At 45.9% G+C, this 27600-nt stretch overlaps 1 protein-coding gene and 1 pseudogene across 2 annotated transcripts in view; both read left to right on the top strand.

Moving 5' to 3' along the window:
- Window positions 1-20436, top strand: part of LOC144483348 (uncharacterized) — a 24656-nt gene extending 4220 nt beyond the window's left edge. The window contains exons 2-7 of the mRNA XM_078202064.1: window positions 2012-2437; window positions 7360-7432; window positions 12227-12489; window positions 12933-13279; window positions 18168-18227; window positions 20351-20436. Of these exons, the coding sequence (XP_078058190.1) occupies window positions 2012-2437; window positions 7360-7432; window positions 12227-12489; window positions 12933-13279; window positions 18168-18227; window positions 20351-20436 (1255 nt within the window). The remainder of the gene's footprint in view (window positions 1-2011; window positions 2438-7359; window positions 7433-12226; window positions 12490-12932; window positions 13280-18167; window positions 18228-20350) is intronic.
- LOC144483347 (uncharacterized) overlaps window positions 20232-27600 on the top strand; it is a 25156-nt pseudogene continuing 17787 nt past the window's right edge. Inside the window, exons 1-2 of the transcript XR_013495990.1 lie at window positions 20232-20438; window positions 26491-27322. The product of XR_013495990.1 is annotated as an uncharacterized LOC144483347 (transcript). The remainder of the gene's footprint in view (window positions 20439-26490; window positions 27323-27600) is intronic.

Below are 27600 nucleotides of genomic sequence, written 5' to 3'. Positions count from 1 at the left end.
AGGTCTGGCAGCACCTGTAAGGAGAGAAAAGAGCTGACATTTTGAGTCCAGATGAACCTTTTTCAAAGCTACTCCTTCATCAGTGCTCCGAAAGCTCGTGGTTCCAAATAAACCTGTTGGTCTTTAACCTTGTATTTTGAGGCTTCTTACTGTGCTTACCCCAGTTCAGTGCTGGCATCTCCACCTCATGTGTGGAGTTTGCACATTCTCCCTCTGTCTGTGTGCATTTCCTCCAGGTGCTCCGGTTTCCTCTCACTGCCCAAAGATGTGCAGGTTAGGTGGATTGACCGTGCTAAATTTGTCCCTTGGTTTCCCAAGATATGTCTGGTCTAATTTGATTTATTGTCGCATGTTCTGGGATACAGTGAAAATTGTTACTTCTTGCGTGTTATAGAGAAAACAACATAAATTGATAATGTACATGGGGAAAGGAAATGAGTCGGGTCTCTTTTCCTTTCCCCCGTGTACTTTATCAAGTTATGTTTTTTTCTGTATATATTGTTGCAGTTACAGGCAGGGTGAAGAAAAAGGTCAGCAGGGGGATTAGCAGAATGGGGTTACAGGGATAGGAGTACGCCTGAGAAAGAGGCTCTGTCACAGGGTCAGTACACACTGGGTCAAATAGCCTCCTCCTGCACTGTAAGGATTCTATGATTAGTGAATAACATAAGAATTAGGAGCAGGAATAGGCCATCTGGCCCCTCAAGCCATGATTGATCATGGCTGATCTTTTTGTGGACTCAGCTCCATTTACCCGCCCGCTCACCATAACCCTTAATTCCTTTACTGTTCAAAAATCTATCTATCCTTGCCTTAAAAACATTCAGTGAGGTAGCCTCAACTGCTTCACAGGGCAGGGAATTCCACAGATTCACAACCCTTTGTCAACTCAGTCCTAAATCTGCTTCCCCTTATTTTGAGGCTATGCCCCCAAGTTCTAGTTTCACCCACCAGTGGAAACAACCTCCCTGCTTCTTTCTTTATTGGACAAAGCTAATTTATTTGATTTTTATTCAGAATGTTAAACCGTATAACTGGCTGGAGTTCATTAACATCAGCAAAAAACAAACACAATGAACACTTTACAATCATGGATAGGATTAACAGCAGATTCCAATCACTGTGGTTACTTGTGAATTCTCCCCTCATTCTTCTGAAATCCAATGAGTATAGCCCCAGTCTACTCAGTCTCTCCTCATAAGCCAACCTTCTCAACTCCGGAATCAACCTAGTGAATCTCCTCTGCACCCCCTCCAGTGTCAGTATATCCTTTCTCAAGTAAGGATATCCTTTCTCAAGTAAGGTGAACAACTTTTGAATAGATGGGTTTCTGGGGCACAGAGCATTGTGGGAATTGTGACCGCCATTAGTCTGTGCCTGACTCTGAATATTTCATTGTAGACTGAGGGCAAGTCAGCAACCTGAGCCCTTAATTCTGTTTGTCACTCCACAGAGGCTGAATATCTCCAGTATTATTCTCTTTGTCCCAGATGCAGTGTCTACAGAGTTTTGTTTCTGTTTTATTGCTTTATAAGTTTGAGTTTAGAAACACAGTTCAGAGCCGGTTTGAATCAGGCTACGTGTTGGATGCAGAAATCAGTCCCTGGCCTCCTGTGTGAGCTTTTGTTTTATTGTTGCTTCAGTTTGAACTCTATTTATAACCTGTCTCTGGGTTCTCTTTCAATCCCCTTTTTTCTGTTTTAAATCAGTTTCACAGGGACGAGAAGGAGACGATTTGCAGTCCAGGACTGACAGTAAATATCATACCAGGATCTGCCAAAGTTGCCCAATATGTCATAACTGAGTATCAGTGGACTTTGAACATGGAAGGAAAAAGCACTATTCACAGTGGAGAGAAAGTGTACATGGGTTCTGGGTGTGGACAAGGCTTCAGCCGATCATCTGGTCTGGCAAAACATAAGTGTGGTCATTCCATGAAAAAACTGCAGAAATGTGTGGAATGTGGGAAGAAATTCAATTCCCCATCCCAGCTGGAAATGCATCGGCGCAGTCACACTGGGGAGAGACCGTTCACCTGCTCTGAGTGTGGGAAGGGATTCACTCAGTCATCCCACCTACTTACTCATCAGCGGGTTCACACTGGGGAGAGGCCATTCATCTGCTCTGAGTGCGGGAAGGAATTCACTCAGTCATCCAGCCTGGTGTCACACCAATGTGTTCACACTGACGAGAGACCTTTTAAATGCTCAGATTGTGGGAAATGCTTTAAAAGTTCTAATGAACTGATGTCCCATCAACGTGTTCACACTGATGAGAGACCGTTCAGATGCTCTCACTGTGGGATTGGGTTCAGGCGATCAGAAGACCTAATTCTACACCAGCGCACCCACACTGGGGAAAGGCCATTCATCTGCTCTGAATGTGGGAAGGGATTCATTCATTCACCCAACCTGCTTAGACACCAAAGAATTCACAAGTAACCACAGTGATTGGAATCTGCTGTTAATCCTATCCATGATTGTAAGGTGTTCATTGTGTTTGTTTTTTGTTGATGTTAATGAACTCCAGCCAGTTATACGGTTTAACATTCTGAATAAAAATCAAATAAATTAGCTTTGTGTTTAATACTGTGTTAGATCTTTTCAATATCATCAACACAACTGAATTTCTTTTGAAGTGTTCTCTCTTTTTCCCTCCTCCATCTTCACCTCCCCACAAGTGCTCATGGTGGAGAAACTCATGATCTTCTTTGTTGCTAAGTTTGAGGCAATCCAATCAGCTGCCTCTGCTGCTTCCCTCCCTTCCCCTAACCCACTGGACCCAAACCTCCTCGAACGCTCCCCTTTGAACTCTGAACTCATCTTTCTGCAGTTTCACTCCCGCCTCCCCCCGTGTCCTTTTAGAGCTCATCTTGTCCATGAGACCCACTACCTGATCCCTCAATCCTATTCCACTGATCTATTGTAAGAAGGCTCACAACGCCATGTTAAAGTCCAACAGGTTTATTTGGAATCCTGAGCTTTTGGAGCACTGCTCCTTCATCAGGTGAATGGAGAGGTAGGTTCACAAACATGGCATATATTGACAGAGACACAATTGCAAGATAATGGTTGGAATGCGAGTGACCTGATGGAGTAGCGCTCCGAAAGCTTGTGATTCCAAATAAACCTGTTGGACTTTAACCTGGCGTTGTGACTTTTTACTGTGCCCAACCCAGTCCAATGCTGGCATCTCCACATCATTGAACTACTGACATAACTTCTTCATATCAGCTGATATTGTTAATATCTCCCTTTCTCCTTCAAATCCAATGTCACCATCCACTTCTCAAACTAATCCGTGACACATACCCTTTTAAACTACCATCCCATCTCCCTTTCCTCTCTAAAGTCCTTGAATGTTTTACCTTCCACATATGGTAATTTGTTTTACCCTTCTGACCTTGTATAGGAAAGTTTATTTTTATTCAGAATCTGTGGAATCTTGTGCCTTTATTCACTTGTTACGTATCTTGAATTTCCAACTTTATCTATTTTATACAAACTCACTCAGATCTAAAAGCAGTTTATTGGGGGAACAGAACAGAAGGTGGGTCTCCTGGACAAGAAGAGCTGTAAGAAGTTTAACAACACCAGGTTAAAGTCCAACAGGTTTATTTGGTAGCAAAAGCCACACAAGCTTTCGGAGCTGCAAGCCCCTTCTTCAGGTGAGTGGGAATTCTGTTCACAAACAGAGCTTATAAAGACACAAACTCAATTTACATGAATAATGGTTGGAATGCGAATACTTACAACTAATCAAGTCTTTAAGAAACAAAACAACGTTTTGATTTAAAGACTTGATTAGTTGTAAGTATTCGCATTCCAACCATTATTCATGTAAATTGAGTCTGTGTCTTTATAAGCTCTGTTTGTGAACAGAATTCCCACTCACCTGAAGAAGGGGCTTGGAGCTCCGAAAGCATGTGTGCCTTTTGCTACCAAATAAACCTGTTGGACTTTAACCTGGTGTTGTTAAACTTCTTACTGTGTTTACCCCAGTCCAACGCCGGCATCTCCACATCAAGAAGAGCTGCTCAGAGGAAATGGAGAGTGTTACAATCCCAGCTAATGTTCCTACTGGACACGACAGTCCCAAAATGAAACCTTGGCTCAATTGATCGTAACTTTTGCCGTTTTGCTTTAGAAATGTGGATGAACAGAGTCACTGGACGGACAATTAGCTTTTAACAAAAATAACTTTTAAACATGAAAAGATTGACAGTAACACAAGGTTCCTTCATTCCACACATCTCCCGCTGCAGTGAACAATGAGAAGTCTCACAACACCAGGTTAAAGTCGAACAGGTTTATTTGGTAGCAAAAGCCACTAGCTTTCGGAGTGCTGCCCCTTCGTCAGGTGAGTGGGAGTTCTGATCACAAACGGCATATAAAGACACAAACTCAATTTACAAAATAATGGTTGGAATGTGAGTCTTTACAGGTAATCAAGTCTTAAAGGTACAGACAATGTGAGTGGAGAGAGCGTTAAGCACAGGTTAAAGAGGTGTGTATTGTCTCCAGACAGGACAGTTAGTGAGATTTTGCAAGCCCAGGCAAGTCGTGGGGGTTTCAGGTAGTGTGACATGAACCCATGTAAGCGTTCTTCAAGGCGGCCTTCACGACACACGACAACGCAGAGTCGCTGAGCAGAGACTGATAGCCAAGTTCCGCACACATGAGGACGGCCTCAACTGGGATCTTGGGTTCATGTCACACTATCTGTAATCCCCACGACTTGCCTGGGCTTGCAAAATCTCACGAACTATCCTGGCTGGAGACAATACACATCTCTTTAACCAGTGCTTAACCCTCTCTCCACTCACATTGTCTGTACCTTTAAGACTTGATTACCTGTAAAGACTCGCATTCCAACCATTAATTTGTAAATTGAGTTTGTGTCTTTATATGCCCTGTTTATGAATAGAACTCCCACTCACCTGACGAAGTGCTCCGAAAGCTAGTGGCTTTTGCTCCCAGATAAACCTGTTGGACCTTAACCTGGTGTTGTGAGACTTCTTACTGTGTTTACCCCAGTCCAACGCCAGCATCTCCACATCGTGAACACACAATCACAGCGAGAGAGCTCCGTCTAGTGGCGTCTAAATGGCATCTGCCTGGGAAATCACAGAATCCAATAAGAAGTCTCACAACACCAGGTTAAAGTCCAATAGGTTTATTTGGTAGCACAAGCCACAAGCTTTCGGTAGCTTTTTTGTGCTACCAAATAAACCTGTTGGACTTTAACCTGGTGTTGTGAGACTTCTTACTGTGTTTACCCCAGTCCAACGCCGGCATCTCCACATAATCACTGAATCCTCAGGCGACTGAAGGATCTTATTCAAACATAGAAACGTTGGAGGATTGTGCTGCTGTATTTTTCTTGTTCCTATTATTTTTATGCTAATACAGACAAACCTATTCAGAGAATTGAAACCAACCTCAGAACAGCAAGAGGCGAACTCGCAGACAAACACATGAGGACGGCCTCAACCGGGATATTGGGTTCATGTCACGCTATTTGTAATCCCCACAACCTGCCTGGACCTGCAGAGTCTCACTGGCTGTCCTGTCTGGAGACAATACACATCTCTTTAGCCTGTCTTGATGCTCTCTCCACTCACATGTTTGTATCTTAAAGACTTGATTAGTTGTAAGTATTCGCATTCCAACCATTGTTCATGTAAACTGAGTCTGTGTCTTTATAAGCTCTGTTTGTGAACAGAATTCCCACTCACCTGAAGAAGGGGCTTGGGGCTCCGAAAGCTTGTGTGGCTTTTGCTACCAAATAAACCTGTTGGACTTTAACCTGGTGTTGTTAAACTTCTTACTGTATAAATATATCCCCATAGCTCCCGGTGGGAGTGGAATTGATGATTTGTCTGCTGTCTGTAAACTGCCTGAACAAGTATTAAATTGTAAAGATTATAAAGTTTGAATTGTAATATCTAATGGTGTAAAGTATCTGGGAGCAGAGTGGATGTGATAAAGGCTGGAATACACACTGGGGCCATGAGGGAGAAACTGCTGTGCAGAGAGAATGGTTCTGGTTGTAGGGAGGGATGGATGGGGGTGAATGTGAGAAGCTGAAGTTTATATTTGAAGAGGTTCCCAGAATCTCTGAGCAGCTGAACTGCAGAAGCCTTTGGGCAGAGACTGTGCTGCTGCCCCTCCAGTCCAGCAGGGCCCGCGGTAACCATCTCGGCTGCTGCTCCCCATGGTCTCTTGGCCGCTGTTCTTTGGTGGGACATCTGGGGCCCGTAGAGAGATGGGACCGACCACCATATTGCCATGACATTTGCACGAGCCCCAGCAGGAACAGGCGACATGTTGGCACAGTGGTTAGCACTGCTGCCTCACAGTGTCAGGGACATGGGTTTGATTCCCGGCTTGGGTCACTGTGTTGAATTTGCACTTTCTCCCCGTGTCTGCGTGGGTTTCCTCCGGGGCGCTCCGGTTTTCTCCCACAGTCCAAAGATGTGCAGGTTAGATGGATTGGCCATGATGAATTGACCCTTAGTGTCAGGGGGACTAGCGAGGGTAAATGTAAGGTGTTATGGGGATAGGGCGGGTGGGATTGTGGTCGGTGCAGACTCCATGAGCCGAACGGCCTTCTTCTGCACTGTCGGGTTCTGTGATTGCCCCCAATAAAGATGGTGGCCGGCAAGCCCGGCCCGATACCGAGAGAACAACCAAATCTATCGGTCTCCAAATGCGGGACCGTTAGATTTTTACTTGAACTTTGCGACTTGAATCTGGTGTTAATGAAACCTGCCCACGTACAGGCTCAGTTCCCCATCCACACTCGGTGTTTTATTTCACCTGTTGTGAAAGGACAAGACCTCCTCACGCTTCCATCCACAATGCATATGCTCCCAGAACAGCCGGACAGTGCGCCTGCACGTTCCCGCAGGAAATGCTGGGTAATTGTATGTCCCTTTGTGAACACAGATTGGAGCCACAGGGACAAGACCAGCAATTCACACACTGGTCATCTCTGCCATGTCCCTGGTTATGGGTGGCACAGTGGTTGGCACTGCTGCCTCACAGCACCAGTAACCCGGGTTCAGTTCCAGCTTCGGACTACTGTCCGTACAGAGTATGAATGTTCTCCCCATGTCTGTGTGGGTTTCCTCCAGGTGCTCTGGTTTCCTCCAACAGTCTAAAGATTTGCAAGTTAGGTGGATTGGCCATGGGAACTTGCCTCATTAGTGTCAGGAGGTAAATACATGAGGTTATGGGGATCGGGTGTCGGTGTAGGCCGGATGAACCAAATGGCCTCCTTCTGTAGTGATTCTATGAGTCAAATTTAGTGCTCTGAACGTTGCTATAATTAAAAAGCAATATATTTTGCCAACAGAAACCACTACCTTCGATTAATACTTTGGTACATTGTGAAACAACCCAACGTAACATGTAAAACACCTGGCTCAGTATGAGCCATGCCTTTGAAAACCTGCTGTTATATAACCTGAATAGTAATTGTTTGTGTATTGTTTCACACACATTTAATCCATTTCATTGTATTATGTCAGGGTGACAAACCTTTGTGGATGTAACTGGTGGTGCCAAACCTTAGGGAGGACATGAAGGCTTAGGGAAGACATGGAGAGGGAATTGATGAAATTTAGTGGAATGATTTAGGGTTGATGGATCACAGGTCTATAGATAGACTGGAGAAGCTGCTGTTGTTCTCCTTGTAACAAAGATGCCGAAGAGGAGGTTTGATCAATGGGTTGGAGAGGGCCTGACTGCGAAGATGAGCCCTCAAGGTACTTGGGGAGAGAAACTGGAGAAAGATGTGAGTTCAGGGCTCAGACGAGGAGGAAGTTTACAGGACTTGTGGCTCAATGGCTAGTGGAAAGGAGGGAATCTCGAACCATAGAAACATAGAATTCATAGGGTGCCATTCAGCCCGTCAAATATGTACCAACTCTTCAAAAGAGCATCCCACCCAGGCACTCACTTGTACCCAATCCCCATAACTCCGTGCAGTTTCCAATTGTCAATCCACCAACCTGCAAATCTTTGGGAGCAATTTCGCATGACTAATCCACATAACCTTATCGGATTGTCTCAATCTTACTGACAAATAAGCTCCATGAGCTCCTCACACTTGTTGGAGGTGAGGATGGAGGAGACAGCGGAGATGGTCCTTCAAAGGAACTAACTTGTGTTTGCGATATTAAAAAGATTCAACACACAGAGTTTGACACAAAGCTGATTTATTTTATCTCTATCCAGCATATTAACACCTCTAACTGGCCTGTAGCATATTACCACCAGCAGAAAACAGATCCCAAGGAACATGGTGTCTGGATGTGACTAACAGCAAAATCCAACTCCTGGAGTCACTTGTGAACTTGGTAGTGTCTCAGTAGGTTGGATGACTGAGTGAATTCCTTCCCACACATGATGCAAGTGGAGGGTCTCTCCCCAGTGTGAACTCGCTGGTTTGAAATGAGGTGGGATGTTCCCAGAAATTTTATGGCACTTCCTGTAGTCTGTGCATTTATTTTTTTCCTCACTGTGAACTCGCTGGTGTGTCAGCAGACTGGATGACTGAGTGAACCCCTTCCCACATTCAGTGCAGATGAATGGCCTCTCCCCAGTGTGAATCCTCTGGTGTTTAGAGAGTTGAGATGATTGCTTGAACCCAGTCCCGCAGTAAGAGCACCTGAACGGTCTCTCATCAGTGTGAACACGTTGATGGAGCATCAGTTCCCCAGAACTTTTATAGCATTTCCCACAGTCTGTACATTTAAAAGGTCTCTCTTCAGTGTGAACTAGCTGGTGTCTTAGCAAGGTTGATGACTGCGTGAATCCCTTACCACATTTAATGCAAATGAACGGTCTCTCCCCAGTGTGAATCCGCTGGTGTTCAGTGAGGCCTGATGATTTCCTGAACCCAGTCCCACAGTGAGAGCACCTGAATGGTCTCTCATCAGTGTGAACACGTTGATGGTGCATCAGTTCCCCAGAACTTTTATAGCATTTCCCACAGTCTGGACATTTAAAAGGTCTCTCATCAGTGTGAACACGTTGATGGGACATCAGTTCCCCAGAACCTTTATAGCACTTCCCACAGTCCAGGCACTTAAAAGGTTTCTCCTCAGTATGGACACGTTGGTGACGCATTAGTTCCCCAGAACTTTTATAGCACTTTACACAATCTGAGCATTTAAAAGGTCTCCCGTCAGTGTGAACACGTTGATGGGACATCAGATCGCCAAAACCTTTACAGCACTTCCCACAGTTTGAGCATTTAAAAGGTCTCTCGTCAGTGTGAACTCGCTGGTGTCTCAGCAGGTGGGATGACTGGGTGAATCCTTTCCTACACACAGAGCATGTGAATGGTCTCTCTCCGGTGTGACTGCGTCGATGAGTTTCCAGGTCAGATGGGTGATTGAATCCCTTCTCACAGTCTCCACATTTCCACGGTTTCTCCCTGTCGTGACTGCATTTATGTTTTAACAGGCCGGATGATTGGCTGAAGCCTTGTCCACACACAGAACATGTATACAGTTTCTCCCCACTGTGAACAGTGCTTTTTCTTTCCATATTCAAAATTCTATGCTATTCAGGTTGAGATGAAGTGGGAGAGGACATCAGATCCTAATGTGATCTTTGGTTTAAGTTTCTTGACCACAATCCTCCCCTTCTAATTTTAAATTTTGAGCAATATCTACAAGGGAATGGCAGGGCTGGTACGATGGCACAGTGGTGAGCACTGCTGCCTCACAGGGCCAGGGACGCAGGTTCAATTCCAGCCTCACGTCACTGTATGTGTGGAGTTTGCACATTCTCCCTGTGTCTGCGTGGGTTTCCTGTGGGTTCTCCGATTTCCTCCCACAGTCCGAAGATGTGCGGGTTAGCTGGATTGGCCATGCTAAATTGACCCTAGTGACAGGGGATTAGCAGGGTAAATATGTGGGGGTATGGGGATAGGGTCTGGGGTGAGATTGTGGTCGGTGCAGGCTCAATGGGCTGAATGGCCTCCTTCTGCACTGTAGGATTCTATGATTCTGGGAAGAAAGTTTACACAGTGAGTGGTTATGACATAGAGCTCAATGTTCACACTCAAAGATGATAATATCAAGCGACAATGTATGATTTTTATGTGATACTTGTTTCAAATCTTCTGCAAATCTTCTTCGAAGCTCCTGTGAAAGTTTTGCAAAAGTCAACAGTATTAGTCAAGGATAGAAATGAAGAGACAAACATTTCTCTTGTTTTAGTTTGCCGAATCCATCGGCAAACTAAAGTTTGCCGAATCCATCACTGTCAGTCTAGGATAGAAAATCGTCACGTTTTCTCCTCCTGTTACTGGGTTCAGGATGGTTGCTCGTCGGAAAATGGGGATGAGGAGCATATCAGCCATGATTGAATGGCGGAGCGGACTCGATGGGCCGAATGGCCTAATTCTGCTCCTATATCTTATAAACTCATGCTCTCTACAGCACGGTGGCAGTTGTCATTGTCAGCAGCCCCACAATTCGAGGATGACGTTGACTCAGGGTTGTAAGTTTCTGCCAACTGAGTCGCATATCTTTGGACACATGGCACAAGAAGTCCCATGAGGTAGTGGGATCTGGAAAACAGGATTTATTTCCCTTTCTTTCCTTCTCTGCCACCGCTCTGCCTCATCAATAAGACATTGGGACTCAGAGGGTTGATGCAGTTTGATGGACAAGTTGTCTCCATTCTGAACAATGGGGAACAAGCCCCTCCCACTCATTGACAACATTGCCCCCTACAAACATGGCGGCCGTACCTCCCTGTGACTGCACATTGCCCCCAATAAAGAGGACGGCCGTTAACACAAGCCGATCACGAGGAGCTGTTCTCGCTCTCGATGTGAATGGAAACAGATTGGGTTTGTTTTGGGGTTTGGCGGTGACACAGTTTGTTTAAGAAACCTCTCCACCTCCGGCCCGATCTCTCGCTCCCTCCATTCCGCCATCATCCGTCTTACCAATTCTGCAGCTGAAAGTTAATCCGCTCTCCATCGCCATTACCCTCAGTGCGCATGCTTCAGTCACAGCCCGGCCCCGCCCCTCATTCACTCCGATTGGTTGGGGGACCCGCCGCTCCCGCTCGGTCCTCCAGCCCCGCCCCTCTTTCGATTGGTCCGGAGCTGCTGTCAATCAGTGCCCGGGCATTGTGATGTGGAGCATGCGCAGTGTCATTGCTGTCCTTGGCGCTTGTTTGTCCCGGAGAAGCGGAGTCAGCGTTAGGCGGTGGCTGGGAGGATTTGGAAACACTTTGTGGATCCGCAAACCCTTCAGAATCATTGTCAGCTCCCTGGTTTGCAGCTGCGGGGCTTCTCCCTCCCTCCCTCCCGGGAACAGGCCCAGGTTAACGGCCCCATCCTGGCTCAGCCACTGGAGGATGGTTCACATCAGAGGATGGGGGAGGGGGACAATAAATAAGAGGTTACACTTTGGCCTCAAATCAATGAGGACTCTGATCTCTGGGAAGGAAGGAAACCCTGGGAGGTGGGCGGGGAGGATTCACAAACACCCGCTGGAGGCCCCAACACCCCCAATAAGACCCATTGGTTTTATTGTCAGTCTGCAGACAGGAGCTGCAGAACTGAACCCAGACAGAGGAGAGGGAGGGAGAAAACTGGGAGTGGAGGAAAGAAATGGTGAGATGGGTTTGGATTTCAGCCCAGGGAGGAGGGAGAGTGTGTGGGACAGGGATTCACAGATTTGGGGGAACGAGAGAGGAAGAAATGTTCCAGAGAAACTAGAATTGTCTGTTCAGAATTTCTATCTGGATTGACAGTGATGACTTTTGTAAATTTCTTTTACAGGTGAGGTGAGGAAACATTACATCAAAATCAGACAGAGTCTCGCTTCATTAGGACCTGAATATCCTCAAACTTTGAACGTGGAAGGAGAAATGTTTGTTTGTTCTGCCTGGAGGAGAAGATTTCAAACATCAGTGTGACTGGAAAAGCCAAGACATACACACACGCACCCAAGTGAGAGTGTTCCAGTGAACTAACTGTGGAAAGAGCTTTATCCAGTTACGAAGCCTGAAAAAACATCACACCATTCACAGCGAGGAGAAACTATACGCGTGTTCTGTGTGTGGACGAGGCATCAACTGATCATCCAACCTGGAGAGACACAAGGACACTGGCACCATGGAAATGTGGGGACTGTGGGAAAGGATTCAGTTACCCTTCCCTGCTGGAAAACCATTGGCGCAGTCACACTGGGGAGAGACCGTTCACCTGTTCTGTCTGTGGGGAGGGATTCATTCAGTCATCTGGCCTTTGGTCTCACCAGAGAATTCACACTGAGGAAAAGCCATTCATCTGCACTTCCTGTGGGAAGAGGTTCAGGCATTCTTCAGCACTCACTGTGCACCAACGCACTCACACCGGGGAGAGACCATTCATCTGCTCCGTGTGTGGGAAGGGATTCACTCAGTCATTCCACCTGCTGTCACACCAGCGAGTTCATACTGGGGAGAGGCCGTTCACCTGCTCCGACTGTGGAAAGGGATTCCATAGAACCATAGAAACCCTACAGTGCAGAAAGAGGCCATTTGGCCCATCGAGTCTGCACCGACCACAATTCCACCCAGGCCCTACCCCCATATCCCTATATATTTACCCACTAATCCCTCTAACCAACGCATCTCAGGACACTAAGGGGCAATTTTAGCATAGCCAATCAACCTAACCTGCACATCTTTGGAGTGTGGGAGGAAACCGGAGCACCTGGAGGAAACCCACGCAGACACGAGGAGAATGTGCAAATTCCACACAGACAGTGACCCAAGCTGGGAATCGAACCCAGGTCCCTGGAGCTGTGAAGCAGCAGTGCTAACCACTACCGCTACCGTGCCGCCGTGATTCACTCGGTCATCCCACTTACTGTCTTACCAGCAAGTTCACATTGAGGAGAAGCCATTCAGCTGCACTGACTGTGGACGGAGTTTCAGACAGGCATCCTCCCTCATTGCACACCAGCGAATTCACACTGGGGAGAGACCGTTTACTTGCTTTGTGTTTGGAAAGGGATTCACAGCTTTACCCACGCTGCTGAGACACCAGAAAATTCACACTGAAGAGAAGCCGTTCAGCTGCACTGACTGTGGAAAGAATTTCAGGCAGTCATCCAACCTCACTGCTCACCGACGCACTCACACTGCAGAAAGACCATTCATGTGCTCCGTGTGTGGGAAGGGATTCAATCGGTCATCCAATCTCTCTGCTCACCAGCGAGTTCACACAGGGGACAGGCCATTCGCTTGCTCCGTGTGTGGGAAGGGATTCGCAAAGTCTTTCAACCTGCTGGCTCACCAATGCACTCACACTAAGAGGCCATGCAACTGCTCTGTGTGTGGGAAGGGATTCACTCAGTCGCAATGACTATTGAGACTTCAAGTTCACAAGTGACTGCAGGGGTTGGATTTTGCTGTTTTTGCTGCTGTTCAGTATTGACAGTCTGACAATATTTTATTTCTGCTGATGTTAACAAATCACATAACTGGCTGGAATTTATTATTCTGGAGATGTCACTGATTTTCAGGGTTGCAATGTCACTTTTTAAAAGCACCATCTTAATTCCCCCTTAATTGAAGAACTTTCAACAGGAACCTGTTTGGAATAAAATTATGAACTTTTGCTTCAATTCTAAATTGATTCTTGGTTCAAAATCTACAATTCAGTATCTGAAAGATCCATCGGTAGGGTTCAAAGTATTTCTTTTCAATGCTTTTGTTGGGATTTTCTCGAGAGCTACTCTTTGATTTTAAGGGCTATTTTTTGGTTTCCAGGGGATCCTTTTCCATTCTCAGTAACTCCTTTATTTAGTGATGTAGTCACGTAGTAACATTACCTTCTGTGTGTGTGTTGAATATCTTTTGAGTTCGCTTCTTTAGGTAAGCTAGCACAAATACCAAAGACTGTGTGTATATTAAATCTTTTCAATTGTAATCTATAAATAAGATTTTTTTGTTAATTTATTTTAAAAATAAATGAGATTTTGGAAATCGACTATAGGACTATTTGACACAAGGTAACTGAATCGGGGCAGACTGTTTATTGGATCAGACCGTGGAGCAGGAAAAAAACTCACCCGATTCTCAACTTCATTGTGTGTGGATTTACATTAATAACCCATCAATAACCTCACTCCACCAGCTGAGATCAGCTCTGACCGGGGATTCTGTATGTTGTCTGTGAGCGGTAAACTGCAAATAAAAGCAGTTTACAATATGAACCTGGATGAATGTATCTCAATTTCTATGTGATGACCCAAGTGATTGGTAGGTAAGTTCAGAATACCTGATTACTCAAATTCCTGAGCTGTACACCCCACCTACTGAGATATATAAAAATAATGTTCAGCAGAATGGGGAAAGCTCTGTGTTGTCAATGGTTGGATCATTCCTTTTGAGGTTCACATTGCTATGAAACTAGTTTTATAGCAGGAAGACACAACTCCTCCACACATCACAGACGGGCTGCTGAGTCAGTGACCTTCCTTTCTCAAAATAGGTGGCAAAGCTGTTCCTCCAATTTGAGACTCCGTCTCTGCAGATGTAGCAACATCCGGAGAGACAGAATCTGCGATTGGAGGAGATGGTCCTCGCAGTTTCTGTCTCTCCCATGTACAGGGTGATTTTTCTTCCAGTAGTTCCTCCTATGACAGAATTTCCACGGCCGTTTTGAGGGTGAATTAACCCTCCACAGCCATGTATTTTGAATCCTGGTTCTGAAATATTCTCACTCTGGGCTTCAGGCTTCCAGGCGTAATACACAGATTTAGATCTTACCACCGAACACCAATTCATATCCTCATCTGAGTCCCAGATTTAAATGTGGTTGTCCAAACCAGAAAACATATATAATTTGACTCTTTTTAAACCTGATTCACCATACCTGCCACACTAACTACAAGAGATTGTTTTTGGGATCAGTTGTTCCATTGAAGTCTGGGTTGTTCTCAATGATGACAGTTTTAACCTTCTCCATAACCTGTCCTAACCCTTCTGCCCTCCAGGGGCTCTGTTTTTCTGATGGTGACATTCCCTGCTTACCCAGTCAGCCCTTGAATTGTTTGTGAATCCAGTCACATGTCGGTTAGACTGGATCAGGGCGGCAGATTTCCTTCCTTAAAGGGCATTAGAGAACCAGATGTGTTTTTACAACAATTGATTCATGTTGCATCAATATTTTTATTGAAACGTGGTGGGATTCAAACCCAGGTCCCAAAATCATTATAATAAAAACAGAAAATACTGGATAAACTCAGCAGGTCTGTTTTATTCAGAATTCCAGCATCTGCAGGACTTTGCTTTATCTCAAAATCATTACCCTGGATTATCCTCCAGCTCCAGAATCCCACAACTCTCTGTATTTCCCAGGAGGGGGGTGGGGGAAAGAAAGTGTTTTTCTCATAAATGTTGGCCAGAGGAGGAAGTTTGAGTCTGTGTGTGAAGTTTGAGTCTGTGTGTGAAGCTAAAAACAAAAGCTGTGCTGTTTCAAATCAAACTGCGGGACTTGGAGGAAAATATTGGAATCTATCATTCAGGAAGTGATAACAATACAATTAGAAAATTAGAACATGATTGGACAAAGTCAACATTGGTTTATGAAAGAATTTGACAAATCGAGTAGAATTTGTTGAGGATGTAACTAACAGGTTAGATAAAGGGGAACGAGAGAATATTGTATGATTGAATTTCTAAAAGCCATTTGATAAGGTGCCATACACAAGGTTGTTGCACAGGATAAGGGCTCAGGTCATTGGGGGTGAAATATTAGCATTGGTAAAGGAGTTGTTAAAGGACAAAGAGAAGGGATTGATGTGTCATTTTCAGGTCGGCAGGTTCTTATAATGGGGACAGCACAAGAAGCAGGACAGGAGTTTATTAACAATCCATATTCATGACTTATTTCAAGAGACCAAGTCCAATGTATTCAAGTTTCCCGATGGGAGATTGTCTCAGGGCAAACAACATCAAGGTGGTCAATACAAACGACACACGGACCCCGTAAAATATATCCTCACAAACTTCTGCACTGCGGACCACCTCTCTGGGGAAAACACTGTGGTGACCGGCACATGTGGGGGCAGCACTGAAATTTGGTTCAGTTTCAAGGACCATCATCACCAAACTCTCAACATCCGAGTTATCCAGAGGAAGATCAGAAGTGGAGCAGCAGCAGAGGAAGACCAGAGGTGGAGCGGAGCCACAGAGCTCCCCCCATCCCCCTTGAGCACTAACAACAACATCATGAACTGCCAGTTCTGTGGATGTCCATGTCGATCCCACATCGGACTCTCCCATCAGGAGAGGATCCACAGAAAACAACAAAATCACTGACAGCTTGGACACACTTGAACCATGAGGAGTCTACCCCAACGTTTTCCCTGTTCTCTGGATGGGGTCACTATACTCTGTCTGTATTATTGCAGTGCTATTAATACAGTCAGTAAAAGACAATCTGTTGTTGGGAATTTGATTATCTGATGTCTGAAACCATAAGATTCAATATTTAGAGTCAACAAGATGAACAAGGAAACACATCAGGGACCAATACTCCAGCGAGATATTCACAGGAGAAAGTCATCGAGTAGACAGAACAGAGAAAAATCCCAACTTAGTTAGGCCGCACTTGGAATATAGTGTTCAATTCTGGTCGCCACGCTACCAGAAGGATGTGGAGGCTTTGGAGAGGGTACAGAAAAGAGTCACCAGGATGTTGCCTGGTATGGAGGGCATTAGCTATGAGGAGAGGATGGAGAAACTTGGTTTGTTCTTACTAGAGTGACGGAGATTGAGGGCAGACCTGATAGAAGTCTACAAGATTATGAGATGCATGGACAGCGTGGATAGTCAGAAGCTTTTTCCCAGGGTGGAAGAGTCAATTACTCGGGGGCATAGGTTTAAGGTGTGAGGGGCAAGGTTTAAAAGAGATGTACGAGGCAGATTTTTTACACAGAGAGTGGTAGCTTCCTGGAACTCGTTGCCGGGGGAGGTAGTGGAAGCGGATACAGTAGTGACTGTTAAGGGGCATTTTGACAAGTACATGAATGAGATGGGAATAGGGGGATATGGTCCCCGGAAGGGTCGGGAGTTTTAGTTAAGTCGGGTAGCATGGTCGGTGCAGCCTTGGAGGGCCGAAGGGCCTGTTCCTGTGCTGTAATTTTCTTTGTTCTTTGTTGTTTGTAAGAAACCCTCCAATCATTTGTGAATATCTTTCAAATGCTAACAGGTTGCAACTCCCAGTTTCCATTATACTGAACCAATGGAAGGTGAGAGAGCGGTTATCCTGGAACTATTAAAAACACTAGCTAGATCACAGCTAGAGTACTCAGCACCATTCTAGTTAGGGGGTGGTTAGCCAGAGAGTGTGGCTCAGAAGATCCTAGTTCCTTAACAGAGATGTCAAGAACTAAGGGGCAGAGAGGTAAAGCAATTGGCAGAAGGATTAGAGAAGTGTGGAGATGTTTTCACCCAGAGGGTGGCAGGGAATCAAACTCACTCTCTGAAAGGGTGGTGGAGACAGAAATGTTCACATGCAAGAGGTATTCAGATATGGACTTGACATGCTGTGTCCTATAGGGTCATAACCTATACCTGGAAAGTGGGACTAAACTGGACAGCTCATTTTCATCTGGTACAGACATGATGGGCTGAATGGCAACCTGTGCAGTAAATTTCTCAGATTCTGTGATGACCATGATTTTATCCAAGCCAGGTCTCAGCCCAGTCATTTACTCCAAGTATTGATGTGATGGTTCAGTCACATTGTGCAAACGAGCTGCTGTGAAACAGTAATAACTAGAGGATTTTCGCAGTAATTTCACTGATTATTAACGTTAGCCTACTTGTGACCAATAAACTCTAACTTAACTTGTATTTATAGGAACAGAAGTAGGTAAATTTCAGCCCTTAGAGCCTGCTCCGCGATTCAATCAGATCATGGCTGATCTCTCCCTGGTCTCAAATCGACCTCCCCACTTGTTCCCCATATCTCCCATCCCTTTTTGTGTCAGAAATATATCTATCTCCTCCTTGAAACTATTCAACCATTCAGACTCCACCACGCTATGGGGCAGCAAGTTCCACAAATTTACCACTCTTGGAAAACTTCCCCCTTACATCTCGTTTAAACTTTCCCCCTCTCACTTTCAGCTGGGGATCTTTCATCGTGTGAGGTGAATGATAATCAGTACACTACAGACACACGTCACGGTCAGCATCTCAAAGGGACTGCAGACTATTCCAAACTGTGTCGTCATGCTGTAGTTCGTGACCTTGATTTGCAGAGATAGAATTCGGACTGGATATTTTGGAATGTTGGAGAGACATTGATCTAACAATAGAATCGTGAAATAACAGCTCATGAGGAGACACATCATGTCTGTGCTAGCTTATTTTCAAACAGTTATACAATTAGTCCTAATATCATTCCCTTTCATAAAAACGTGCATTATTTCTCCTTTCAAACGATTGTTCAATTCTCTTTCTGAAAAATCTGAGTTAACAAACAACAACATCGGAAGAGTTGCAGAAGCCTCTGCAGTATTCATGGACATTTTTAAAATTAACAAAGTTTCCTTGAATCAATAGAGTCAGGTGGGAATTCTCATACAGTTTTGGAAATAAAACTATTTGCAGTTATGCAGTTGATTTCGTACCTTTTCAAGGATCATAGAATCCTACAGTGCAGAAGAAGGCCATTCAGCCCAACGAGTCTGGACCAACCACAATCCCACCCACGCCCTATCTCCATAACCCCATGCATTAACCCTAGCTAGTCCCCCTGACAATTTTTAGCATGGCCAATCCACTTAACCCGCATATCTTTGAAGTGTGGGAGTAAACCAGAGCACCCAGAGGAAACCCACGCAGACACAGGGAGAATGTGCAAACTCTACACAGACAGTGACCCAAGCTGGGAATAGAACCCGGGTCCCAGGCGCTGTGAGACAGCAGTGCTAACCACTGTGCTGCCCCTCAATGTTGGTCTTGGAAATAGGGCAGTGCTGACTCAGTCAGTTCTGGAATGTAAGTGGTCAGTTATCCTATTGACAGCAGCACAGCCACACCAGAAAGAGACCATCTGGGTGGCACGGTAGCGCAGTGGTTAGCACTGCTGCTTCACAGCTCCAGGGTCCCGGGTTCGATTCCTGGCTCGGGTCACTGTCTGTGTGGAGTTTGCACATTCTCCTCGTGTCTGTGTGGGTTTCCTCCGGGTGCTCCGGTTTCCTCCCACAGTCCAAAGATGTGCGGGCTAGGTTGATTGGCCAGGTTAAAAAAAAAAAATTGCCCCTTAGAGTCCTGGGATGCGTAGGTTAGAGGGATTAGCGGGTAAAAATATGTGGGGGTAGGGCCTGGGTGGGATTGCGGTCGGTGCAGACTCGATGGGCCGAATGGCCTCCTTCTGCACTGTAGGGTTTCTATGATTTCTATGAGATATGTTATGTGTGTAAATGGATTTATTCATTTTCCCCTTCTGTTAACATATTTAAAAGTTCAAAGGATTTGATCAACCATGAGTTCATTCTTATTGTCAAGTCCGTGTGTGTGTGTGTGTGTGTGTGTGTGGAGAGGGGGTGGATGGTAAATCAATCAGTTCGTTACACCAGCTGACACTCCAAGGAGTTCATCTTTAGGTGTAGACGTTTGTTCCGCTATTAAACTCAGGACAGAGCTGTTGACATTAGCTGCTGTATTAGTTATTTTCATTTTATACCTTGGTGCTTTGGCTTCAGTTGTAATTGAATCACAAAACATATTTTTTTAATGCAATAACATACTTCAATGGTGGCTATCTTACCCAGCATTCACAGTGAATCAGAATATGATCTATCCTTACAGCAAACTTTGCGCATGCGTACTGTAGATCCAAAGTGCATGCGCAGTGGATGTTGCTGCCGCAGTCGCGGGAAGGCGGTTATATCGGCTCCGGGTTTCCTGGGAAACGGCTTATTCTGGAGGGTAATGCAGGCGGCGGGGTGGATGGAGAGGCTTCATAAGCATCCAGTGGAGACAGGAGAACCTGAATAATAACTGCTCAGTGCCGCGTTCCTACCATTCGGGGCCGCGACCGCAGATGCCTGAGTTTAGAGGCCCCGAGTTGATGGAGGCCATCTTTCTCGGGGCGATGGGCAATAGTGCGCATGCGCGGTTCTCCCTGTCAGCAGGAGGAGAGAATGTTGTGAATTTCTCTCCTGGACTGGCAGGGATGGACTTTGGAAACTCCTTTTACAGGGAGTTAGAAGGGGAGGATTTACACACAGAAAACTCAACCCAAGAGAAATGTTTCTCGCTTAATTTCTATTCTTGACTGACAGTGATGATCTTTTTTACAGGAAATTTGACGACAAAATTTGAAGGGAAACTCAAACCAGACATCAGACCAAAACCTGCCAGAGTCACTCCATTCATCAGATCCTGATTGTAAGTGTGTCTGTAGAAAAAGATTCAAACATCTTTTGGGGAATAGGGATAGCCCAGGTAATTACCGACCGGTGAGTCTAACCTCAGTGGTTGGTAAGCTGATGGAGAAGATCCTGAGGGACAGGATATATGAGCATTGAGAGAGGTTTAGTATGCTCAAGAATACTCAGCATGGCTTTGTCAAGGGCAGATCGTGCCTTACGAGCCTGGTGGAGTTCTTCGAAAATGTGACTAAACACATTGACGAAGGGAAGGCGGTAGATGTGGTTTATATGGATTTTAGCAAGGCGTTCGATAAGGTCCCCCATGCAAGGCTTCTAGAAAAAGTGAGAGGGCATGGGATCCAAGGGGCTGCTGCCCGGTGGATCCAGAACTGGTTTTCCCAAAGGAGGCAGAGAGTGGGTATAGATGGGTCTTTTTCTAAATGGAGGTCGGTCACCAGTGGTGTGCCCCAGGGATCTGTTCTGGGAACCTTGCTGTTTGTCATTTTCATAAATGACCCGGATGAGGAAGCGGAGGGATGGGTTGGTAAGTTTGCCGACGACACAAAGGTTGGTGGGGTTGTGGATACTCTGGAGGGATGTCTGGAGGAAGTTACAGAGGGACATAGATAGGATGCAAGACTGGGCGGATAAGTGGCAGATGGACTTCAACCCAGATAAATGCGTCGTGGTCCATTTTGGTAGGTCAAATGGTGATGAAGGAGTACAATATAAAGGGAAAGACTCTTAGTACTGGAGAGGATCAGAAGGACCTTGGGGTCCGGGTCCATAGGACTCTGAAATCGGCCCCGCAGGTGGAGGAGGTGGTTAAGAAGGCGTATGGTGTGCTGGCCTTTATCAATCGAGGGATTGAGTTTAGGAGTCCGGGGATAATGATGCAGTTATATAAGACCCTCGTCAGACCACACTTGGAGTACTGTGCTCAGTTCTGGTCGCCTCACTATAGGAAGGATGTGGAAAAGATTGAAAGGGTGCAGAGGAGATTTACAAGGATGTTGCCTGGATTGAGTGGCATGCCTTATGAGGATAGGCTGAGGGAGCTCGGTCTTTTCTGCTTGGAGAGACGAAGGATGAGAGGAGACCTAATAGAGGTGTATAAGATGTTGAGAGGGATAGATCGGGTGGACTCTCAGAGGCTTTTTCCCAGGGTGGAAATGTCTGCTATGAGAGGACACAGGTTTAGGGTGCTGGGGGGTAGGTACAGGGGAGATGTTAGGGGTAAGTTTTTCACACAGAGGGTGGTGGGCGAGTGGAATCGGCTGCGGTCAGTGGTGGTGGAGGCAAACTCGATAGGGTCCTTTAAGAGACTCCTGGATGAGTACATGGAGCGTAATAGGATGGAGGGTTATAGGTAGGTGTAGAAGGTAGGGATGTGTTCGTCACAACTTGTGGGCTGAAGGGCCTGTTTGTGCTGTAGTTTTTCTATGTTTCTATGAGGTTGAGGGGAGATTTGACAGAAGTGGACAAGATTCGGACTGGTTTAGATAAGGTGGAAAAAGAAAAGCTGTTCCCATTAACTGATGGGACAAGGACGAAGGGGATGCAGATTTAAGGTTTTGGTTGAGAGAGGCAGGAGAGGATGCGAGGAAGAATATTTTTCCACAGCTAGTGGGAATAACCTTGAAAAGGGTAGAGGAAGCGGAGACAATAAACAATTTCAACAGGAAATTTAATGGGCACTTGGATGAATTTGATGAATTAAAGGGATGGAATTGGGCAATGGGATTTGTTGGATTCCTCTGCAGAGAGGTGACACTGAATCGATGGGCTGAATGGCCTCCTTCTCTGTACGAATCACTCCATGATCAAAACTGAACAATTCCAGTTTGTCCAATCTCTCTGAAGTCCCTCATCCCTGGTGCCATTCTCCTCAATCTGAGTGTATTTGATTGAACTCCTGCTGTTGTGTCCTGTATTGTTCCAGCTCTGACAGGCACACTCCATTCAATGGTTGGTGTTATTAACCCTTCAGGGTCACTTTGAGTTCTTAGTCCTTCCTGTTGAGAATGTTGAATTTGTGTCTCTGCAGATAGTTTTGCTGCCTCTGTTCTGTCCATCGCTGGGTGGGTACTTCAGTATTTCTACTTAAATCAGTTCTTTGTTTAACTGGATTACAAATAGGTGAGGAGGTTTTACTCACAGGGATAATCTCCGAACTGTGGCCCACTTTCCCAGGTTGTGGAAACACGATACTGCCCGCTCTGTCATTACCCAATATGAAATCTACATTACTAATGGGTAATTGGGGTTATTTTGACCTGTCAGAATTTCGTTCAGACCCCATGACTGTGAGATCCTCAGCTCCAGCCTGAGCCTCACTGCCTTCCAGCCCTGACTTTGGATAGGCCGACTGCATTTCCCCAGCCTGCTCCCGCAGCTTCACCTCAGCTCCTTCCAAGCTGACTGCTTCCTGCCACAAGGATAACTGCCTCTCACTCTGAGGTTCACTGGAGATTTCTCCCTCTGGCTTTGAGCCAGGTAAATCAACCCGCATTCTTCCCCCCTCACCAACTGCGAAAGAGAGACCGACTACACAAGACCAAATCTGTAACTGCCTTCAGTGAGAAACAGCCAGATACATTCAACAAATGAAATCTCTGATGGCCACAGCCCATCACTATGGCAACTTAGCCTGCAGATTCCACATTAAAACGTAAACTAAATGTCTTTTACCCTCTAAACAACCCTTTGATTCTGTGATCCATGTGAAATATATAGGTTTTCACAACCAACACTCAAAGACCATCAACTGGAGGCAAGTTGTGAGACCGCACAGTCCAGCAGAAAGAAACACTCCAATCCTCCCACTCCACTGTCAGAATGAACATGGTTCAGTCCTGGACGTGTTTAACTGCAGCAATAACAGCAGAATCCAACCCCTGTCATCACTTGTGAACTCGTTGGTGTCTCAGCAGCTGGGATGACTGAGTGAATCCCTTCCCACACATACAGCAGGTGAATGGTCTCTCCCCAGTGTGAACTCGTTGATGTACCCGCAGGTTGAATGACGTTCTAAATCTTTTTGTGCAGTGAGAGTAGCTGAACGGTCTCTCCTCAGTGTGAATGCGCTGGTGGACCCTAAGTACCTGAGAGCTTTTGAATCCGCTCCCACAGTCAGAACATTTAAACGGTCTCTCCGGGGTGTGAGCAAGATTGTGACTCAGCAGGTTGGGTAACTGAGTGAATCCCTTCCCACACACAGAGCAGGTGAATGGTCTCTCCCCAGTGTGACTGCGTCGATGAGTTTCCAGGTGAGATGGGAAACTGAATCCTTTCCCACAGTCCCCACATTTCCACGGTTTCTCCGTGGTGCGGGTGTCCTTGTGACTCCCCACGTTAGACCATCAATTAAGTCTGACACAGAACACAGGAATGATGTTCTCCCTGCTGAGAATGTTGAGATGCTTTTTTCAGTTGTGTCACTGGTTAAAGCTCTTTCTTCAGTCTGTGCACTGGAACACTCTCAGTCAGGTGTGTGTGTGTCTGTCCAGTCACACTGATGTTCAAAACCTTCTGAAGCAGACAGGACAGAGAAACATTTCTCCTTCTAGATTCAAAGGCCAATAGCATTCAGGTCCCAATGAATAGAGTGACGTTTAGTTTGAGATTTCTGCCTGTAAATCCTCACCTTCTCATATGCTGCAAAAAGAATTTACAAAATTCATCACTGTCAGCACAGGTTAGAAATTCAGAACAGCCAATTCCAGTTTCTATGGAACATTCTTTCCCCTCTCATTGCCCAAAAGCTGTAAATCTCCATCCCACACACTCTCCCTCCATTCTCACTCTGCTGTATCTAATATTCACCCTCCCAATTCTCCTGAAGGTGCTGATTGAGGCTGATTGACAGATCCATGCTCACTGCTTCCTGTCCTAGACACAGAGAGCTGAAAATCTCCATGCAGGCTGCCAGACAGATGTCTAAATTACTGGGCTAAAAATGTGTGGAATATACAGACTGGATTCACTTCCTTTCCCTTCAGTTGCTGCAAGTCTCCAATTTCCCCCAGAATGAGAAAAGAAATGGAAAGGGGGAAACATTGATTTCCTCCCAGATGTTGTCCAGAGGAGGGAGTTTCACTCTGAAGCTCATTGGACAACTTCCGCATTGTGATGTCACAATGGAGCTTTGCCTGAATCAACCAATAGGAATCACTGCGCTCCGCGGTGACGTCTCCGGGTTCCAGTGCGCAGGCCCGGGCGCGCGGACCCGGGAGCCCCGCCCCCACCCATTGTTCCCCTCCCCCTAAACCACATCGAGCCAAGCTTTCCAGCCAACCGGCTGACGGCTCCGGCCAGAGCGAGAAGCCGCTCGGTGATCTCCCCCTCCCACAGGCCCAGGACTGCGCATGTCCAAAGGAGAGGAGCAACTGCGCATGTGCGGGGTGCGCCTAACCTCCTGGCCTTCTTGCTGACGTGTTGACCAATGGGAAGAGTTGGAGGACCGGAAGGACCCTGGTCCTCCAGCCAATCAGAGGGCTTTATGTGAATGAAGATTGAGCTTCAGACAGACTGAAACTTCCTCCAGTATCTGTGAGTAAAACACTTTATTTTCTCATTCTTTCCATTTCTTTTCTCATTCTGGGTAAATTGGGAACTTCAAATTTTTAAAGTTTATTTATTAGTCACAAGTAAGGCTTACATTAACAGTGCAATGAAGTTATTGTGAAATTCCCCTATTTGCCACACTCTGGCGCCTGTTCGGGTCAATGACCAAACCAGCACATCTTTGGACTGTGGGAGAAATCCGGAACACCCGGAGGAAACCCATGCAAACACAGGGAGAACGTGCAGACTCCACACAGACAGTGGCCCAAGCCGCGAATCGAACCCGGGTCCCTTGCGCTGTGAGACAGCAGTGCTAACCACTGTACCACCGTGCCCACTTACAGCAAGTGAAGGGAAAGGAAGTGAATCCAGGGAGGCTGCAGACTCTGGAAAGGTTGGCCCAGGTTTCTCTCTCTGAAAGACATTGACATCCTTTGCTCCCTCAGCTTGACACGTTTATTTGTCTGGCTAAAAGGATGGTCTCTTTCCTGATGTTCACAATTAAAGGACTGGTTCAGCCAGTAGATGGCTGACATTTAAGTGGAAAGTAAATTAATATAGGACGAGATATATCTACTGTTGTTATATGGTACAGATTAGATATATTATTTGTGGTCCTGTAACAAAATACATTTATTATTTCTAGTCTTGTAATATAATGCTGTTGCTGTTATGTATTTCCAGTCATAGAGTCATTACAGCACAGAAGGAATCCATTTGGTAACTTGAGTCCATGCCGACTCTCTGTAGAACAATCCAGTCCCATTCCCCTCTATATTCCGTTCCCCTGCAAATTTATTTCCTTCAAGTACCCATCCAGGTTCATTTTTAAATAGAATCCATAGACTTGTAAGATGGAACTGTAGCTATGTTATATATTTTCGACTTCCCTCAGAGGGTTGTTATATTCCAGGTTGAATATATTCCAGGATGAGTTAGCCAGATTTGTGATTGACAATGGTGTCAAGGGTTATGGGCGACAGGTAGAAAGATGGAGAGAAAGCTAAAATGAGGAGAGATTTCTTCACTCAAGGATGTTGGGAAGCTTTGGAATTCTCAACCCCTGAGGACTGTGGAGCCTCAGTCATCAACTATTTTCAGGGGAGAGATTGATTGGTTTCTAGATATTGAAGATATCAGCGGACATGGGTTTAGTGTGGGGAGAATGATGCTGAGGTAGATGAACAAATTATCTCATTGAATAGTTTAAAAGGCTCGATGGGCCAAATGGCCGACTGCAGCTCCTATTTGTTATGGTCTCTGTGTCCAGGACAGGAAGTAGTGAGCATAGATCTGTCAATCAGCCTCAATCAGCACCTTCAGGAGAATTGGGAGGGTGAATATTAGATACAGCAGAGTGAGAATGGAGGGAGAGTGTGTGGGATGGAGATTTACCTTTGGGGGAATGAGAGAGGAAAGAATGTTTCATAGAAACTTTTAATAACTGTTCTGAATTTCTATCCTGCACTGACACTGCTGAATTTTGTAAATTCTTTTCACAGGATATTGAAAGAGGAATCACAGGCCGAAATCTCAAACGTCACGTCAGATCTGACAGAGTCATATTCCTTGGGAGCTGAATATCATCGGCCTTTGAATCTAGAAGGAGAAATGATTGTCCAGTCTGTCAATTTGAAAATATTTCAAACATCAGTGTGACTGGAAAAGCAGCAACACACTGCCACACTGGAGTGAGAGTGTTCCAGTGCACTGACTAAAGAGCTTTAACCAGTTACACAGCCTGAATAAATGTAACACCATTCCCAGCCCATAGAGACTGTACCCGTGTTCTGCTTCAACTGATTGTCCACCCAAGACAGAGGCAAGGACACCTGCACCATGGAGAAACCATGGAAATGTGGGGACTGTGGGAAGAGGTACAGATACCCATCAGAGCTGGAAGCTCATCGGCGCAGCCACACTGGGGAGAGACCGTTCACCTGCTCCCAGTGTGCGGAGGGATTCACTCAGTTATACTGCCTGCAGACACACGAACGAGTTCACACTGGGGAGAGACCGTTCACCTGCTCTCAGTGTGGGAAGGGATTCAGTCAGTCATCTCACCTGCAGTTACACCAGCGAGTTCACACTGGGGAGAGACCACACACCTGCTCTCAGTGTGGGAAGGGATTTCCTCAGTTATCTGACCTGCGTAGACACCAGCGTGTTCACACTGGGGAGAGACCACACACCTGCTCTCAGTGTGGGAAGGGATTTATTCAGTTATCTGACCTACGGAGACACCAGCGAGTTCACACTGGGGAGAGGCCGTTCACCTGCTCTCAGTGTGGGAAGGGATTCAGAGTTTCATCCCACCTGCTGAGACACCAGCAAGTTCACAAGTGATTCCAGGGGTTGGATTCTGCTGTCATTGTTTCTGCTCTCAGTTACATCCAGGACTGCATTTTGTTCATTCTCACAGTTGGTCAATGGGGAGGGTCAGAGGGTTTCTTTCTGCAGGACTGGCCGGTCTCATGACTTTGCCTCCAGTGGCTGATGCTCTGAGTCTTGTTGCGATACCCGGTTTCAGATTTAGCAAGGATCACAGAGTGATAGAGTGTGAGGAAGTTCAGAGATATTTAGTCAGCATTTCTGTTTGAAATGCCCCAAAT

The sequence above is a fragment of the Mustelus asterias genome, unplaced genomic scaffold (assembly GCF_964213995.1).
Source record: "Mustelus asterias unplaced genomic scaffold, sMusAst1.hap1.1 HAP1_SCAFFOLD_63, whole genome shotgun sequence".
NCBI lineage: Eukaryota > Metazoa > Chordata > Chondrichthyes > Carcharhiniformes > Triakidae > Mustelus > Mustelus asterias.
This window is presented reverse-complemented; position numbering and strand designations above follow the sequence as displayed.